Source organism: Protomyctophum parallelum, assembly GCF_964188405.1.
Source record: "Protomyctophum parallelum genome assembly, chromosome: 1".
NCBI classification, from domain to species: Eukaryota; Metazoa; Chordata; class Actinopteri; order Myctophiformes; family Myctophidae; genus Protomyctophum; species Protomyctophum parallelum.
The window spans coordinates 45,558,491-45,575,126 of NC_139697.1; the positions used below are offsets into that span (position 1 = coordinate 45,558,491).

At 39.9% G+C, this 16,636-nt stretch overlaps 1 protein-coding gene across 1 annotated transcript in view; it reads right to left on the reverse strand.

Moving 5' to 3' along the window:
- Positions 1–14,311, reverse strand: part of LOC310872607 (uncharacterized protein) — a gene marked incomplete at its 3' end in the record, with an annotated part of 236,003 nt that extends 221,692 nt beyond the window's left edge. The window contains exons 1-3 of the mRNA XM_083784622.1: positions 14,150–14,311; positions 13,328–13,346; positions 13,024–13,091 (exon numbers count right to left, since the gene is read on the reverse strand). Of these exons, the coding sequence (XP_083640748.1) occupies positions 13,024–13,091; positions 13,328–13,346; positions 14,150–14,207 (145 nt within the window). The 5' untranslated portion in view covers positions 14,208–14,311. The remainder of the gene's footprint in view (positions 1–13,023; positions 13,092–13,327; positions 13,347–14,149) is intronic.
- Positions 14,312–16,636: the final 2,325 nt, after the last annotated feature.

The following is a 16,636-nucleotide window of genomic DNA, read 5'->3' on the forward strand; positions in this document are numbered from 1 at the left end:
TTTCCCTTTTTACGTCTTTTTATGATGATTTCCCGTCTTAGAAGTGTATATTTGTACGTCTCTAAATGTTATGATGAATTGAAAATGGTGGGCCCTATTGTAAACAAGTCTAATGCTTTATGGTGTTGTCCACAGTTAACAGTTTTTGTATTGCGTTGTGCTTGAAATGTACTGTAATTCTGCACATTTTTCATGTTCATTTCATGTATTGTGTTCGCTCACCATTCTTTTCCTTGTCCATGTACTTGAGTTCAATCTGTGAATATGTCGCGTCAGCGGCGTCACTGGACTCTGAAAAAGTCCACAGTTAACAGTTTTTGTTTTGAGTTGTGCTTGAAATGTACTGTAATTCTGCACACTTTTCATGTTCATTTCTGTTCACCATTCTTTTCCTTGTCCATGTACTTGAGTTCAATCTGTGAATATGTCGCGTCACTGGACTCTGAAGAAAATAAAAGAACGATCATAGACGTGGTAATTGTCCATAAATTGCAGACACAAATCATTTCCACTTGAATTCATCTCTATAATTCTGTCAAATCTAACACTCTCTTTTCAAAATCACATTTAAATAATCATATGTTATTATGCAATAATATTACAGCAGAATGTTAAAGCTCAGGTTTAAATATGTGACTGATTAAGCAATGAACATCTTATATGCAGGTTTAATGTTTGGTTTAAGTTCAATGTTAGTTTTAAAAACGCCATTGACAGTGAAGGGAAAATGTAATGTTTGTGTTGACACCGTTTGTTTTATATCACCTAATCAACATGAGTTAGACTTTAAGGTCACATTCACACCAGAGAGCTTTGCTGCGATTAAAACGAATCCTGCTGCGCATTTTCAGAAAGTGCACTTCGTTTGGCAGGTGTGAAGGCTCATTCGAATCCTAATGCGTATCAAAGAAGAATTCTACTCCGAGCAGTCCTGCAGGTCATTTTCACTGAGGTCCAATTCTCTCAAATGGGAAGGATTAGAGCTGAGAGCTGAAGACACAACTTCAATGTCTGTCTTTCTGAGTTTACAGCCAGCAAGTCTGTGAATGCAGATTACATAAGATAAATCAAAACAAATTATACCTAAATACTCATATCTGAACTTGGGAGACCACTACTACTTGGAATTATAGACATTACTTTCAGTTTCACTGATACATATTATGAAAATAAACTTATTAACTAAAAGGTTCTATAACTATTTTGGGTAAATTACAATGGTGAGTACTTTTTTTAGTTTGATTACTTTCAAGGTATTTTCTACATTTGGCTTGAAAAGCCTGGTCCTTCGATCTTGGGTAAACATTAATATACTTAATTATAAAATATAAAACTATAAACATTCTCCTCGTGATGGTCTAAATTCAACTATCAGCGCCCCTCACTTCACACAGGTGTGATCTTTTTTAATACTACTCCCTTTTCTGTTATAATAATAGATTGATATTACATAGCTAGTATGTAGATATACTATATAGATAGTTACAGAGCTGTAAGGGTCCATTTGGTTACAAGTGTCACACTCAGCATTACAGACCTGGCTGTAAGGGTCAATTTGGTTACAAGTGTCAAACTCTCATCGTTACAGAGCTGTAAGAGTGTAAGGGTCCATTTGGTTACAAGTGTTAAACTCCAGACCTGTAAGGGTCCATTTGGTTACATGTATTACACTGTCAGAGTTAAAGACCTGTTAAAAATATGTAAAATAATGTCAATGTATTTTAAATAGTTACTGTATCGATTTCAAATCATTGAGTCATGTTGCATATATTGTTACTGTTAATAAGAACAAATTTAAAGGTTTGACTCCACAATTTGTTGTGTTGTTTTCTGTGTCTGTTATTACTACAGTAGGCTAAAGTTACTTACCCACTATTGCCATTTCTGTTACTAAACTCTGTAAAGCAGAGAAGGACATAAATAGACATTCAAGTGAACTGGAAATTAACGCAATACCCTCTTACGTCATGTGATGAATGTACTGTGTGGTTCACAACCTTTTCCACCTGGGTTGAATTGGTGCGGTTCTTTTTTTCCCCCCTGCCTAATATTGAACCAGTTCCACTGTAAATGAATTGGGTTATAGGAAACCTAATATGTTTTCCGGAACTGGAACCAAAACAATGGCCGCAGGTTCTGAGAATCTAGAACGGGACCAGTTGTAGAACCGAAGTTATTTTGGTGGAAAAGGGGAAGTAAAGACAATCATGTCAACATGTTTAGAACAGATAAGATACGTTTCCAACCACAAATGCAAAGGTGTGTAGATGTTACATTTGGCTTAGGTACTTGAGTCTGAGTCAAGAAGGGGTTTAAAGTAGCTCATTCATAAATCACAATATGAAACTTAACGTATATTAAGCATGGGCATTAACGTTTTTTTTTCTTATTAGATTTATTTATTGGGGTGCAGACAGAAAATAGAAAACGACAAACAATGCATTTTGGAATCACGTATTTGTTATTTTTTTATTAATAATAGCAGATACAACTTAATCAATACCATAACAGTATAACACTGCTTAAACATATAATTAAACAAAAAATGTATAGAAAAGAAAGTCAGTAGCCGACTTGTGTTATCATTTGGACATTTTAATTAACAATCACTATGTTTTATGAATGTTGGAAATAGATGAACAGCTAAATCTGCTGCTCACAAAAAACAAGTTGTCCCTTATCTGTTTAAGCTGCTCACTCAATGTCTAACGTAAAATACTAGAAGACAGTTTGACTCAAATTGTAACGGAAAGGTGAAGGTGAAATTAAGCAACGAAATCAAGCCTACTGTAAAATGCCCTTCTTTCTACCTGTATTAAAGGGAATACCACTCATGTTCGACATTTTACTCTGTCATGAATATACGTTTGAGCTGTTGTGTGGAAATATAATAACAAAAAGTCCCCCTATTCTGTGTTTCCTAGAATTGGAGGTATGAAAAAAATTCATTGACATTGTGAAGTACATCTTGATGATGTCATCAAGACATCATCAAGGGTTTATCAAAAGTAAATTATGAATATAATACTTTATCTACAACTGTATACAAAAATAAGTAACCACATTAATATAGGCAATGTACCTTTTGGCAAAAATGAATGAACAAACATAGCTCACAACATGCTTCCTTCGGAAAAAAGCTGTCAAGGTAGCAAATGACCCCTCTCATCCACTCTGCGGGGAGTTTGAACTACTTCCCTCTGGTAGACGGTACAAAGTACCGAAAGCTAACCGTAACATTTTTAAAAATGCCTTCATCCCAAATGCCATGAGGCACTAAACTAAATGATACCATGTCTCGCTGGATCTTTTTAAATGAATTTGCCACTGTTGTCCTGCATTTTTGCCATGAACATAATTGTGTAAGTGTTGTTACTGTTGTTGTTGCTGTTTGTTTTTTACTGTTGTTGAGACCGAAGACAAATTTCCACACGTGGACAATAAATGAAACTATGGAAGCTGTGGACAGTTCAGAAACCTAGCTACCAATCACATCATTGATGGGGATGCCAAGCTAATAGATAGACATCTTCCTGGAAAGTTAGTATGCTGAAATAGAAGCCATTGCATTTATAACAAAAAAAGTTTGTCTTGTTTGGAATTTTCATGTCTATATCAATGATGTAACTGCTAGGCAGGTCTCAGAACTGTCCACAGAAATGGTGCCATAAGTGAGGACCAGTTGTATGAAAATGAGTGTTCCTATAAGATCCAGATTGTTTCTGCTTCTTCCATGTTGTCGTAAGTTGTCATATCTTCATTTACCATCCTGGAACACAACTAACTCAAACCCAGTTGCATTGACTGTGATTCAATAATAATTATGCTATTGCAGTCTGGCTTATTTGACTTCTACCCCACTGTCCATAAGCTTCAGCTATTTTATATTAATTTCATGGATTTTGGTCTATTCCAACCCGTGAATAGGTCCCATCACTGGACCCTGCAGCTGCAGGCTCGTCTGAAAGAAAAACACAGACGTCCATAAATTGCAGATTCAAAACGTTTCCACCCAATCCATCTCTATATAATTCAGCTCCCTCTTTGAAAACCCACATTTGATTTAAATAGTTGTGTTATGCTACTGTAATTTTCAGCCACTTGAAAGCCATTGAGTTATTCATGGATGTTGGCGCCACCTTCTGATATACACGTGATCAATTCAGTTCATGTTTTATTATTTATGTTTAGCCATAGTTACCTTGGCTATAGGCCTACCAATCCAAAAAAATGATTTCACACTGTTAGGAGGACACAGATGATCTACTGTGGGTTTTATGTGATGGTGACAGACATTAGACTGCCACTGTGCAGATTACTCAGTCTCAGACACAATGCATTGTTTTTTTTTGTCCCACGATTTTGTAACCCATTTTTCACCCCTGTGTCAATCATCCTGTGATATGATCCTGGGCTCTACACACCCTCCGCCAACCTAGGGAGAGCAACGGACTTAACTCATGCTTCCTTCATGCTTGAGTGTCCAAGTTGCTCCTTTACACCTGACAGGGGGGAGTTTCCCTGGTTGGACATAGCGCGTGGAAGGAGCACGTTATTCCAACCAGTTCCTTTCCCCTCCATCAGGCGTCCCGGCTGGCCAGGGGAGGCAGTTTAGAGACCAGGATTACTGCATGTTTTTGTGAGGGTACCTACCCTAGGGGACATGGGGAGAACATGCAAACTCCACACAGAAAGGCCCTTTCGCCAAGCCCGCCTTCGGGTATCATGTGGATGACTTGTACATTATAAACACATGAATCCACACATGCTGTACACCCTGCAGTACAGGTGTGCCGTGTGCACGTGTGCCGCATGCATGCACATGCACTTTCTTCTTCTTTTGCCTTTTATTTGATTTTATTCTTATTTTTGCCCTCAAAATATTACGTTTTGTTTGTCTTTACATAATGTTTGTGCGCATTGCATTCGGGTACTGAGTACTTTCAAAATAATTAACATGCCCACATGTTGCGGGTCTTACCAGCATTGATGATTTTAATTTAAATAATTTCAGAAATCATATTCATAGCTAAACGGTGCACACACACACACACACACACACACACACACACACACACACACACACACACACACACACACACACACACAGGCAGTGCTTGCAGTATAGCCAAGTAGGCCTACAATGGCTCGATCTGGCTGTGTGGCTCACTTGTTGAACATTGACTGAACACTGTATTCACAGTCATGTAGTAGAATGGGTCCATTTCAAACGAAAGCACAAAGTCAATACAGAAACTGCTACTAGAAAAAGCAGGGTGTCATGCAAACACCACAGCCAGGTTCTGCACACATACAGCAACCATGCATGACACAACATCGGCTCAGTGCGGCGGCCAGTTCATTCTTAACTTCAAGAAGATTAGCTACTATCAGTACTCACCAATGTCAGTCGATGTTTGTTTGGGCTGGGACTCGATTACAAAGAATATTAATCAGTGGCTTTGTAATTAATTAATCTCAATTAATCGCATATCAATATTTGAACCTGCAGTATTTTTTTAATGGATTTTGGTGTACTAGTGAATCAATGAATAGTGAATACATAAGTTTAAGCAATAAAACATTGTTTTTGTAGTAATAATATCTCAAATTTAATAATTTATATAGAGCTTTTCTGAGTACCCAAATTTGCTTTACAAGGGGGACATGATAAATCTTTATTAGGGGGAAAAATCTAAGAAATCAAGTCAATATCAAAATCAAGTTAATAAATAAATTAAAACAGTGGAATAGATAGCTGGGGAAAGCAATATTGAAGGCTTGGATGGTGGGGGCATGTCTCTGAGAGTTTGGGGAATGCATTCCACAGGGTTTGGTGCAGCAAATATTATGTGACATGACCATTAGAAAACACCTCTGTGTTTCTTCCGTGGACATATACAGTAACAGCCATAACAGATTTTACATTTTAGTTGGCCATATTATGGGAACTTGATTGAAATTGATCGATTGAAGTATTTATTAACAGTTTGCAGAATGGGTACATTTCACATGAAAGCACAACTCAATTCAAAGACTGTTAACTGTGGACGACACACTGATAAAGCATTACACTTGTTTACAACAGGGTGCACCATTTTCAATTCATCAGAACATTTAGAGACATATATAAAAAAAACAGGAAATCATGTAAGGAGGTACAAAGGAAAAGAGGGGGGAAGGGGGAATCAGATTTTACGAGGTCCAGTTTCGAATTGCATGCAGCCGTCCGTAGGTACCCTTTGAGAGCGGAGTCATGGGATTCAGACAGAATCGTCCACAAACGGCCAGATTAAAACACTTCTTTATAGGCCTATTGATTGAAAACTAGGGACATTGCACAAGCACCCCGCAGACCCCTCTAACATTTGGGACATCAGGGTGAGCACCTTATATTTTGCATTTGCACATGTTCGGAGCTCTATATGTAGCTGCTGTCCGTCCTCCAACCTCAACAATACATCCACAAGAGTCTAAATCTCAGTGCTCTATAAGTCTATATCCCTGATGCAGCACTGCCAACATTGATCAGTTTGTTTTCCATTAAGATCTAAATGTGAATCAATCAAGTTAATTCACGTGAGGCGGTATAGTCTGTTTTTAATAGTTTCATTCTTCAAACCCGCTCTCAAAAGGCACCTACGGACGGTTGCAATTCGAAACTGGCCCCCTTAAAATCTGAATCCCCCACCGACCCCTTTTCCCCCTTACTGTATATGTTTCGTTTCCCTTTTAGTTCAAGTATTTTTATTGAGGTTTTTCAGAACAGGACGGACAACAGGTACAAGACAGATACAGGACAAACCAACAACACCAGTACTCAACATTCATGTAAAAAATATAAAAGTCTGAAATAATGTAAAACAAAACTCTCCAAATTGTACATTGATGACATCAGCAATAACTGAAATAAAATATATAGAAAACAATAAATAGAAATGAAAAAAGGGGGGGGGGGTGGCCAATGATTATGTAGAGAATACTACCGCAAAGTAGGTTAGAAACGGTTGCCAAACTCTGGTATATTTCTGAGTGGAGCCCCTGATCGTATATTTAAGTTATTCGAGCTTGAGATGTGACATAACATCCTCTCCACCCAACGTTCGTGAGATTCGTTTCCCTTTTTACGTCTTTTTATGATGATTTCCCGTCTTAGAAGTGTATATTTGTACGTCTCTAAATGTGATGATGAATTGAAAATGGTGGGCCCTATTGTAAACAAGTCTAATGCTTTATGGTGTCGTCCACAGTTAACAGTTTTTGTATTGCGTTGTGCTTGAAATGTACTGTAATTCTGCACATTTTTCATGTTCATTTCATGTATTGTGTTCGCTCACCATTCTTTTCCTTGTCCATGTACTTGAGTTCAATCTGTGAATATGTCGCGTCAGCGGCGTCACTGGACTCTGAAAAAGTCCACAGTTAACAGTTTTTGTTTTGAGTTGTGCTTGAAATGTACTGTAATTCTGCAAACTTCTCATGTTCATTTCTGTTCACCATTCTTTTCCTTGTCCATGTACTTGAGTTCAATCTGTGAATATGTCGCGTCACTGGACTCTGAAGAAAATAAAAGAACGATCATAGACGTGGTAATTGTCCATACATTGCAGACACAAATAATTTCCACTTGAATTCATCTCTATAATTCTGTCAAATCTAACACTCTCTTTTCAAAATCACATTTAAATAATCATATGTTATTATGCAATAATATTACAGCAGAATGTTAAATGAGCATCTTATATACAGGTTTAATGTTTGGTTTTAGTTCAATGTTAGTTTTAAAAACGCCATTGACAATGAAGGGAAAATGTAATGTTTGTGTTGACACCGTTTGTTTTCACCTAATCAACATGAGTTAGACTTTAAGGTCACATCCACATGCAGCTTTGCTGCGATTAAAACGAATCCTGCTGCGCATTTTCATAAAGTGCACTTCGTTTGGCAGGTGTGAAGGCTCATTCGAATCCTAATGCGTATCAAAGAAGAATTCTACTCCGAGCAAAAACGGGGGTTTTGCTTCGCTTCCAATCACACTTGATTACGATTCGGTGCAGGTGTGAATGCAATCCGCAGTAAATAAAGGAAATGAAGCAAACATAATGTGGCGGGTGAGGAGCTGAACACAGTTGGAGACGGAGAAGGCATATTTTACACAGCGCGAAGATGTCCCGTTACCGTGGATTTATTTATTTATTTGACAGGGACAACGCTCATTAATCAACATGTCAGTTTTCACATCAATGTAAATGGGCCAGAGTTAGCCAAAGCTAAATTTCATCTGTAGTCCCTGGGCAGGCTCTTAAAAAGTAAATGATAAAAGAAAGACAGAGTGTAGGGCGCCTGCACACAACACCATGCGTTGATGCCATGTGTGCATATGTGCAGGCACCCATCACCACGTCCATACAAAAACACAGTACAACAGATAAAAGAAAGACAAAGTGTGGGGTGCCTGCACTCAACACCATGCGTTGATGCCATGTGTGCATATGTGCAGGCACCCAACACCACGTCCATACAAAAACACAGTACAATACAGATAAAAGAAAGACAAAGTGTGGGGTGCCTGCACTCAACACCATGCGTTGATGCCATGTGTGCATATGTGCAGGCACCCAACACCACGTCCATACAAAAACACAGTACAATACAGATAAAAGAAAGACAAAGTGTGGGGTGCCTGCACACAACACCATGCGTTGATGCCATGTGTGCATACTGTATGTGCAGGCACCCAACACCATGACCATACACAATACAATACAATACAGATCAACATGGTACAGGGGACAGAACAACTGCAAAGTGAAATGAGAAATGACACTGAATACTAATTAGTGCTGATAGTTACTCATGATTACAGATAGACGTGGTCGAATGAGGAGACTGAAGCCCTGATCGAAATGAGGACGAGTACATTAACCAATTGCTTAAGAAAACACATAATACACTGCAGTGTATTATAGCCTACAGAATATTCTGTCTGTCTGTCTGTGCGTGCCGTAAACATGTGTGCTGTCACAGTGTGGGGACTGGGGAGTAGGGACTTTCATCTCGATAAACTTGTAAACACATGTGCGCTGCTCTCTGTTATATCAGTGCGCTCAGCGCTGTGCCTCCATGCCCAAAAGAACAGTGCGTGGCTGCATGCGTATAGTGAGAGAGCGAGAGAGCTGGGGGGGGGGGGGTCCATTCCCAGTCCCAGTCGACACGACACATGCACGTTATGAGTATAATTTTATCACCATAGATTTCACTGTGTAGGCTAGTTTATGAATGGAACACATTGATAAAGGTCCCCCCTGCTGCGTTTCCAATTGCTGCGGATGACAGTGTGAAGGCAAACCGCAGCAAATTAAATAGGCAAGAATCCCAATTAGGTGGGAATGTGACCTAATATATTAGCGCCTCACTTCACACGGGTGTGATTTTTAAATGCTTTGCACCTGTTAAGCCTGTAATTGAAACTGCCTTCATATAGCCTAATAGAAATAGTTCATTTCGCATTTCTGTTTAGCTATACGAAATGAATGATTGTACCTAAGACACAGTAAGACTACTGTAGGCTTCATGTGAGAACAGTGTGATATTAGACTTACATTATCATGAAGTACACTCTGACACTCATTGTGTATTGATGACAACATTACTGTACACACACACACGCACGCACGCACGCACGCCAGTGTGAGCTGTGTGTGCATTCGCTCACCCATCCTTTCCTTGTCCAGATCTTTGAGATCAATCTCTGAATATATGGCGTCACTGGACTCTGCTGCAGGTTCATCTGAAATAAATGAGTTACCGCATAGAGATCCATAAGCATCAATGTCTGATTCACACAATTGGCCAGGAGGTGCACGCACATCCCGGGTTAATTCAACGGGTGCTCGAACAAAAGAGAAACAGACTGCAAAAGAAAGAATAAGTCTGCACACCTGACGAAGACCACAGAGGCCCAAATGTTGTGTTTTTTACCCCGTCTTGGTGAATAAAGTTTTTGGGGAGCTTTCAAAACGGTATGCAGACTTATTCTTCCCTTTGCAGTCTGATTCACACAATTATCATAATTCATCTCTATAATTCTGTAAATTAAAAAAAAAGAAAATACACATTTGTGTTATAAAGTAGCCGATTAATTGATTGATTGATTGATTGATTGATTGATTGATTGATTGATTGAAAGGCTGACCATGCTGATGCGGGGTGTGTCCATCATCTGTACCTTCTCTCAGCTGGTTGGTCCTCTGGTCTGCTGCTGAGTTCTGATTGGTTCCCCGGGACTCGATGGATCTATAGTCCAACATAAAGATATGAAAGATTTAGGAGGAGACGTGTACGCACACACACACACACACACACACACACACAAGTGAGTTCAAGTCCATTGCTCTCCCCATGTCCACCATATATGGGGACTATAGGTTGGCGGAGGGTGTGTAGAGCCCAGGATCACATTACACAGGAGTGAAAAATGGGTTACAAAATCGTGGGATAAAGATTATATATATAAAAAACAAATCACACCTGTGTGAACCAAGTGGTGCAACTCCCCTCTCTCCCCCCCCCCTCCTCTCTCTCTCTCTCTCTCTCTCTCTCTGCTCGTCAGATTAGCTTTATTATAGATATCAATGAACCTAGACAGTCAGTAGTTGGATTTGCGTCCAGCAGGTGGCAGCCATGTCACATACTTCTCTCTTTCCAATTTCACGCATGCGCACACCACTCGTGCTCAAGACGGATACATGATACAGGATAACATACGGACATCGCTGGATGTAGAAGTGGTTGCACCACTTAAAAAAGAGTTAGAAGAATTACTATTTTTATTGACGTTGGCCTGTTATCTCTCCTAATGGTACCACGTCAATACAGCATGGAGGAAATGTGGAGGAAAATCGTATCCAACGACAACACAATATCCAACGTTTTGGGTCTGATCAGGCTAAATGTCATCAAGTGCTGGTCCGTGACTCAAAGGCTGAATAAATAATGTGCCTTGCTATAAAAAGGGTTGAAAACCTGTTATGGTCTGGCTCCCGGCCGGTCCATCTGTCTCTCCACAGACTTTGCCAGACCTGGCAACCTCTCCATAGACCTTGTCAGACCTGGCAACTCCCACTTTCCCTTCCACTCACACAGTCAGTTCACTCACCTGTCTCCAACCCCCTCATCATCCCACCTGTGAACACTTTGACAATCAGCCTGCCCCTTATATAACTGGACTCTTTACAAACTTTCGGTGTCAGTTCATAGTTTGATGTCGTCGGTGCATGTTTCCTGTTTTGACTACCATGTCATTTTCTGTTTGGTTCCTGACTCCTGAGTGAGATATATTCCTGTTTACTGCGTTTCTACTCAAGTGTGAGTTTTTGTCCTGTGTTCCTGCATTCTTCTCATGTTGTGAGATTATTGCCTGGATTCCTGCTGAGTATCAACTTCAGTGTAAGACTTCTGCCTATTTCATTTATTAAATACCTTGAATTCAACACTGTTTCCTGTGACTCTGCATTTTGGGTTCAGAACATTTTGACACCGTAACAAAACCACTGCTATAGATGTTATTTTTTTTTCCAATAACTTGACAAAGTCAGTCAGGCTAGAGGACAGTGGTGTAGAGACTAGACAACCACATGTCTCCACTGAAACACCAGAGACTTAATTTGTTTAACCTGACAGTGAAGAGTTTCACCACATAATGCATGCATACTTGAGATCCCAGCTCCACTCAAAGCTGAACAGATGCCCTGAACAACCTGTAGGAGGTGCTAGTGGACAGACAGACAGGTGACACAAAGCTGGTGAGCCATCAGCAGACAGGGTTAGACAGAGTGAGAGTCGTGTACACATAGTCATACCTGACGCAACATGGATTATCTGCAATGAAAAAAAGAAATAGTAAAACACGTTAAATAGTGCAGTGGTTCTCAAAGTGGGGTTTTTGTACACTCTCAGAGTTTTTTCAGAGAGATAAATTACAGACACAAATAATTTCCACTTGAATTCATCTCTATAATTCTGTCAACACCCTCTTTTCAAAATCACATTTAAATAATCATATGTTATTATGCAGTAATATTACAGCGGAATGTTAAAGCTCAGGTTTAAATATGTGACTGATTAAGCATCTTTTTTTGAGAGGCGCTAGCCTCCTATATAATCATATAGTCATCTTGTCCCTAACACAAACATTAAATCCCATTAACAATAAAGATAATTTAATGTTTGTTTTGTCACTTCACTTCACACGGGTGTGATTTTGAAATGCTTGCACATGTTAAGCCTGTAATTGAAACTGCCTTTTATATAGCCTAATAATATAATATAATATAATATAATATAATAATATAGGCAGTGGCACAGCCTTCTATTCTGGTAGACCTGTTCAGTTCATGTAGCATTTGTTTAGCTATACGAAATGAATGATTGTACCCTAAGACTACTGAGGGCGTTGGCTCAGGAGTAGAGTGGCTGGTTGGCAACCGCAAGGTTGCCAGTTTGAACCCGGGCTCCCCCAGTGTTAGTGTCGAAATGGTTTCCACCGCCATCGGTGGAATGACTGGGTGAATGTAATGCACAATCTATGTAAAACGCCTTGGATAAAGGTGCTATATAAATGCACCAATTACTGTCGGCTTCAGGTGATGAACAGTGTGGTATTAGACTTACAATATTATGAAGTACACTCTGACACAGCAGCAACATTACTGTACACACACACGTGAGCATTGTGCATTCGCTCACCCTTCCTTTCCTTGTCAATATCTGAATATATGGCGTCACTGGACTCTGCTGCAGGTTCATCTGAAAGACATTACCACAGACATCCATAAGCGTCAATGTCTGATTCACACAATTATCATAATTCTGTAAATATATATATATATATATATATATATATATATATATATATATATATATATATATTTGAATAACAATGTGTTATAAAGTAGCCGATTGATTGATTGATTGATTGATTGATTGTGATTGGTTGATGCGGGGTGTCTCCATCGTCTGTACCTGCTCTCAGCTGGTTGGTCCTCTGGTCTGCTGCTGAGTTCTGATTGGTTCCCCGGGACTGGATGGATCTAGTTCAAGATAAGGATATCAAAGATTTAGGAGGAGATCGTTGAATGTACCACTTCATGCCACGTGGTCATATGCATGCAGACTTGAGATCCCAGGCAGCTCCACTCAAAGCTGAACAGATGCCCTGAACAACCTGTAGGAGGTGCTAGTGGACAGACAGACAGGTGACACAAAGCTGGTGAGCCATCAGCAGACAGGGTTAGACAGAGTGAGAGTCGCGTACACATAGTCATACCTGACGCAACATGGATGATCTGCAATAGAAAAAAGAAATAGTAAAACACGTTAAATAGTGCAATGGTTCTCAAAGTGGGGTCATTTTGTACACTGAGGTTTTTCAGAGAGAAAACAATAGTAGGCTATACTGCATGTATTCTGTGAGGTTATACCTATCCTACATGGGGGACATGGGGAGAACATCTATAGCTGCTATATCTTGCGCCACCCCTTGCCCCTTATCCCTGAACTTATTTGCCATTTTTTTACTATTTTAAAACATTTCAAAATAGTTAAAATAGCTGATCTTACAAGCTCACAACGTGTCAATGTAGATTGGAATGGCTAGTTGAAGTATTTTAGAATGTTTTAAAATAGTAAAAATGGCAAATAGGTTTCGGGATGAGGGGTAAGGGGGTGGCACAAGATATAGCCCGTAAACTCTACACACTCTCAGTTATGAGTTATGAGTACACTACATACTGTACATGGCCCAGGCCTACTGCATAGTACACTGGGGTGTGTCCTTGACATGAAAGGTGTTTGAAAACCATTGAAATAATGTTTTACACTGTAAGCTAGTCCTCAGTCAATCAGTCAATCAATCAAAACCCAGAGAAAAATAGAAAAGTCAGTAAAATGTGGGCTTTGCTGCCACCTTGTGGTGACAACGGGAGGTCACAATGCTACCGGTGTCACACATTAAAAATAATGGTTCATTAAAATATAAATATTATATTTATCTCAGCTGTTTAGTGGCACAACGTACTGCTGCATGATTCCTATATAAGGATACATGATTCCTATAAAGATTTAATATAGATGTGAGCATGTTTCTCACTTTTAGATGTTCTGTATCGACGCAGCACGATCAGCAGGATGGTCAGTAGAAGAATCATGGCAGGAACAAGTCCTACAATCAACCACACTGTGGAACTCCGTTCCTCAGGTGGTGCTGCAGTTACTGAAGGTGGAGCAGATCCACTCACTGAAGGTGGAGGAGATCCACTCACTGAAGGTGGAGGAGATCCACTCACTGTAGGTGGAGGGGATCCACTCACTGTAGGTGGAGGGGATCCACTCACTGAAGGTGGAGGAGATCCACTCACTGAAGGTTTAGATGGTTCATCAGTCACTGGAGGTTGACACACTATGATGACAAAGAAAATAGCACTTTAAATAAATAGGTTAGAATTAGAACAACTCATTTTAGCATCATTTAGTCTATAGAAATTCTGCGAGACATTGTAATTTAACTACTGTTATGTACAGCTAACTAACATGCTTAGTGTGTGTGTGTGTGTGTGTGTGTGTGTGTGTGTGTGTGTGTGTGTGTGTGTGTGTGTGTGTGTGTGTGTGTGTGTGTCAAAGGCCACGCCTTTGACCTGGTGGAGACAACAATTGTTACCAGTATACTCGCATGTCACTGCCATCCAGCTCTCTGCTGACCATCCTCCAGGATCTTTACACCTGTAGAATCCCTCATCAGACTTAGACACAGCAGGTATGATCATCTCCTCGCTGGGTTTATTTTGGACCAGTTCATCATTTCTATAGAATTCCACGTTGGACAGAGACGACTCAGACGAGACTCTTATTTTGTTTTTGCATCGTAGAGTGACAGAATGTCCCTCAGTCACAGGGTGGACAGGACTGACCAGGATGACAGAACCAGCTGTAAGACAAGGTGCAAGAAAAACATACATAATTTTAATGTATTTGTGTCCTCCATGTATCAAAAAAATAATAGTAGTCCTGTATCCTACAGATAGGATAATGATGATAATAATAAAGTTGAAACTTCTTAAATCTGACATTTAGCATGGAGACACGACCTTGTTCAATTTGATGCTGACTGTCAAAACATCCAAATTAAAAGGTTGTTTCAACCTATAGTTTAATTAATCAAATCCACATGCACTTAATTTCCCCCGACATATTACAGGATTACCTTTACATTTCTGTTAGAGAAAAATAAATAAACAAATTGACCATTCCACCAGTTACCTCCTCAGTCAAATCAGTAATGTATGCTAAATTGCTAATGCTACTGACGAGTAGATGGCATTCTGTTAGGTAGTGAAGGAAGTAGGCTTGGCTGGACTCACCGCGTCCTGTGATGTTGACAGCATTGCTGTACTCTCCCCGTCCAGACTCACACCAGTACACTACAGTGTTGAGTTTCACCTTGTCGACATCCCATCTGTATTTGGCCCTTGGCCCTCTTTCAGGTGAAGACAGTCCACCAGGGTAACTATTAACTTTCCATGTAGTATATTGTCCCTCACAGCTCAGTGAAAAAGACTTGTGTAAGAAGTGTTGAGTTTTGTTAGGACTCACTGTGAGAGAAGCTGAAGAATGACGATCTGAAACACAAAGGGTAAAATATTATAAACAGAGGACGTGAGACAGAGCATACAAAATGATAGAATGAATCAGTCAGTCTCAGTCACTGGGTCTATTCTGTAAATTGTTTTGAAAACAACCTGGAAGAATTATGAATGATGAATAATTAGTCCCACTCACCACCAGACCACACAAAGTGAGGCTCACTGTACTCAGTGTAATAAGGTGGGTCTCCTCTCCCAGCTCTACACACATATCCTCCTGTGCCTGTAGGACCATGAATGATGTAGGAACCTTCTACAGTCCCATGGAGGCTACCAGGTAAGAGCTCATACGTGTAGGAGTTTGGTGGTGTAGGAACAGCTCTGTACAAGTAGAACCTCCAGTCTGCAGATGATTCTTCAACTTCACAGCTCAGAGTCACTGAGGCTCCAGGGCTCAACCATGGAGGAGACACACTCAGGACAGGCTTGGGTTTGTCTGTTGGAAAGAACATTTCTATAGATTAAAAACAGTGTTTGTCATTTAACATAATGACATGGTATACATTCCACCAAGGGGAGCTCCACAGACTTTGGTAAGTAGCAGAAGTTCATTCAAAAGCTAATAAGGACTAGTTGTGATACTCTGTAGCAGTTATGTGTAACCTGTAAGTTAATTCGTTTGTTCATTCCAAGTCCTCCATAAAGAGCTGACTGAATAGATGACTATTCGTTCTAACCAGTTCCTTTTATAGATACCTTGTTGAACTTGTCGCTAGTTGAACTTGTTGAGCTATTTTACTTGTCTAGCATGTTGAAACTGTAGGAATGCATTTATTACTGATTTAAAATGTCTGCATGTCTCTGCTACTCCCCACATAGCATTCAGTTTACACGCACGCACGCACGCATGCACCCACACACACACACACACACACACACACACACACACACACACACACACACACACACACACACACACACACACACACACACACACA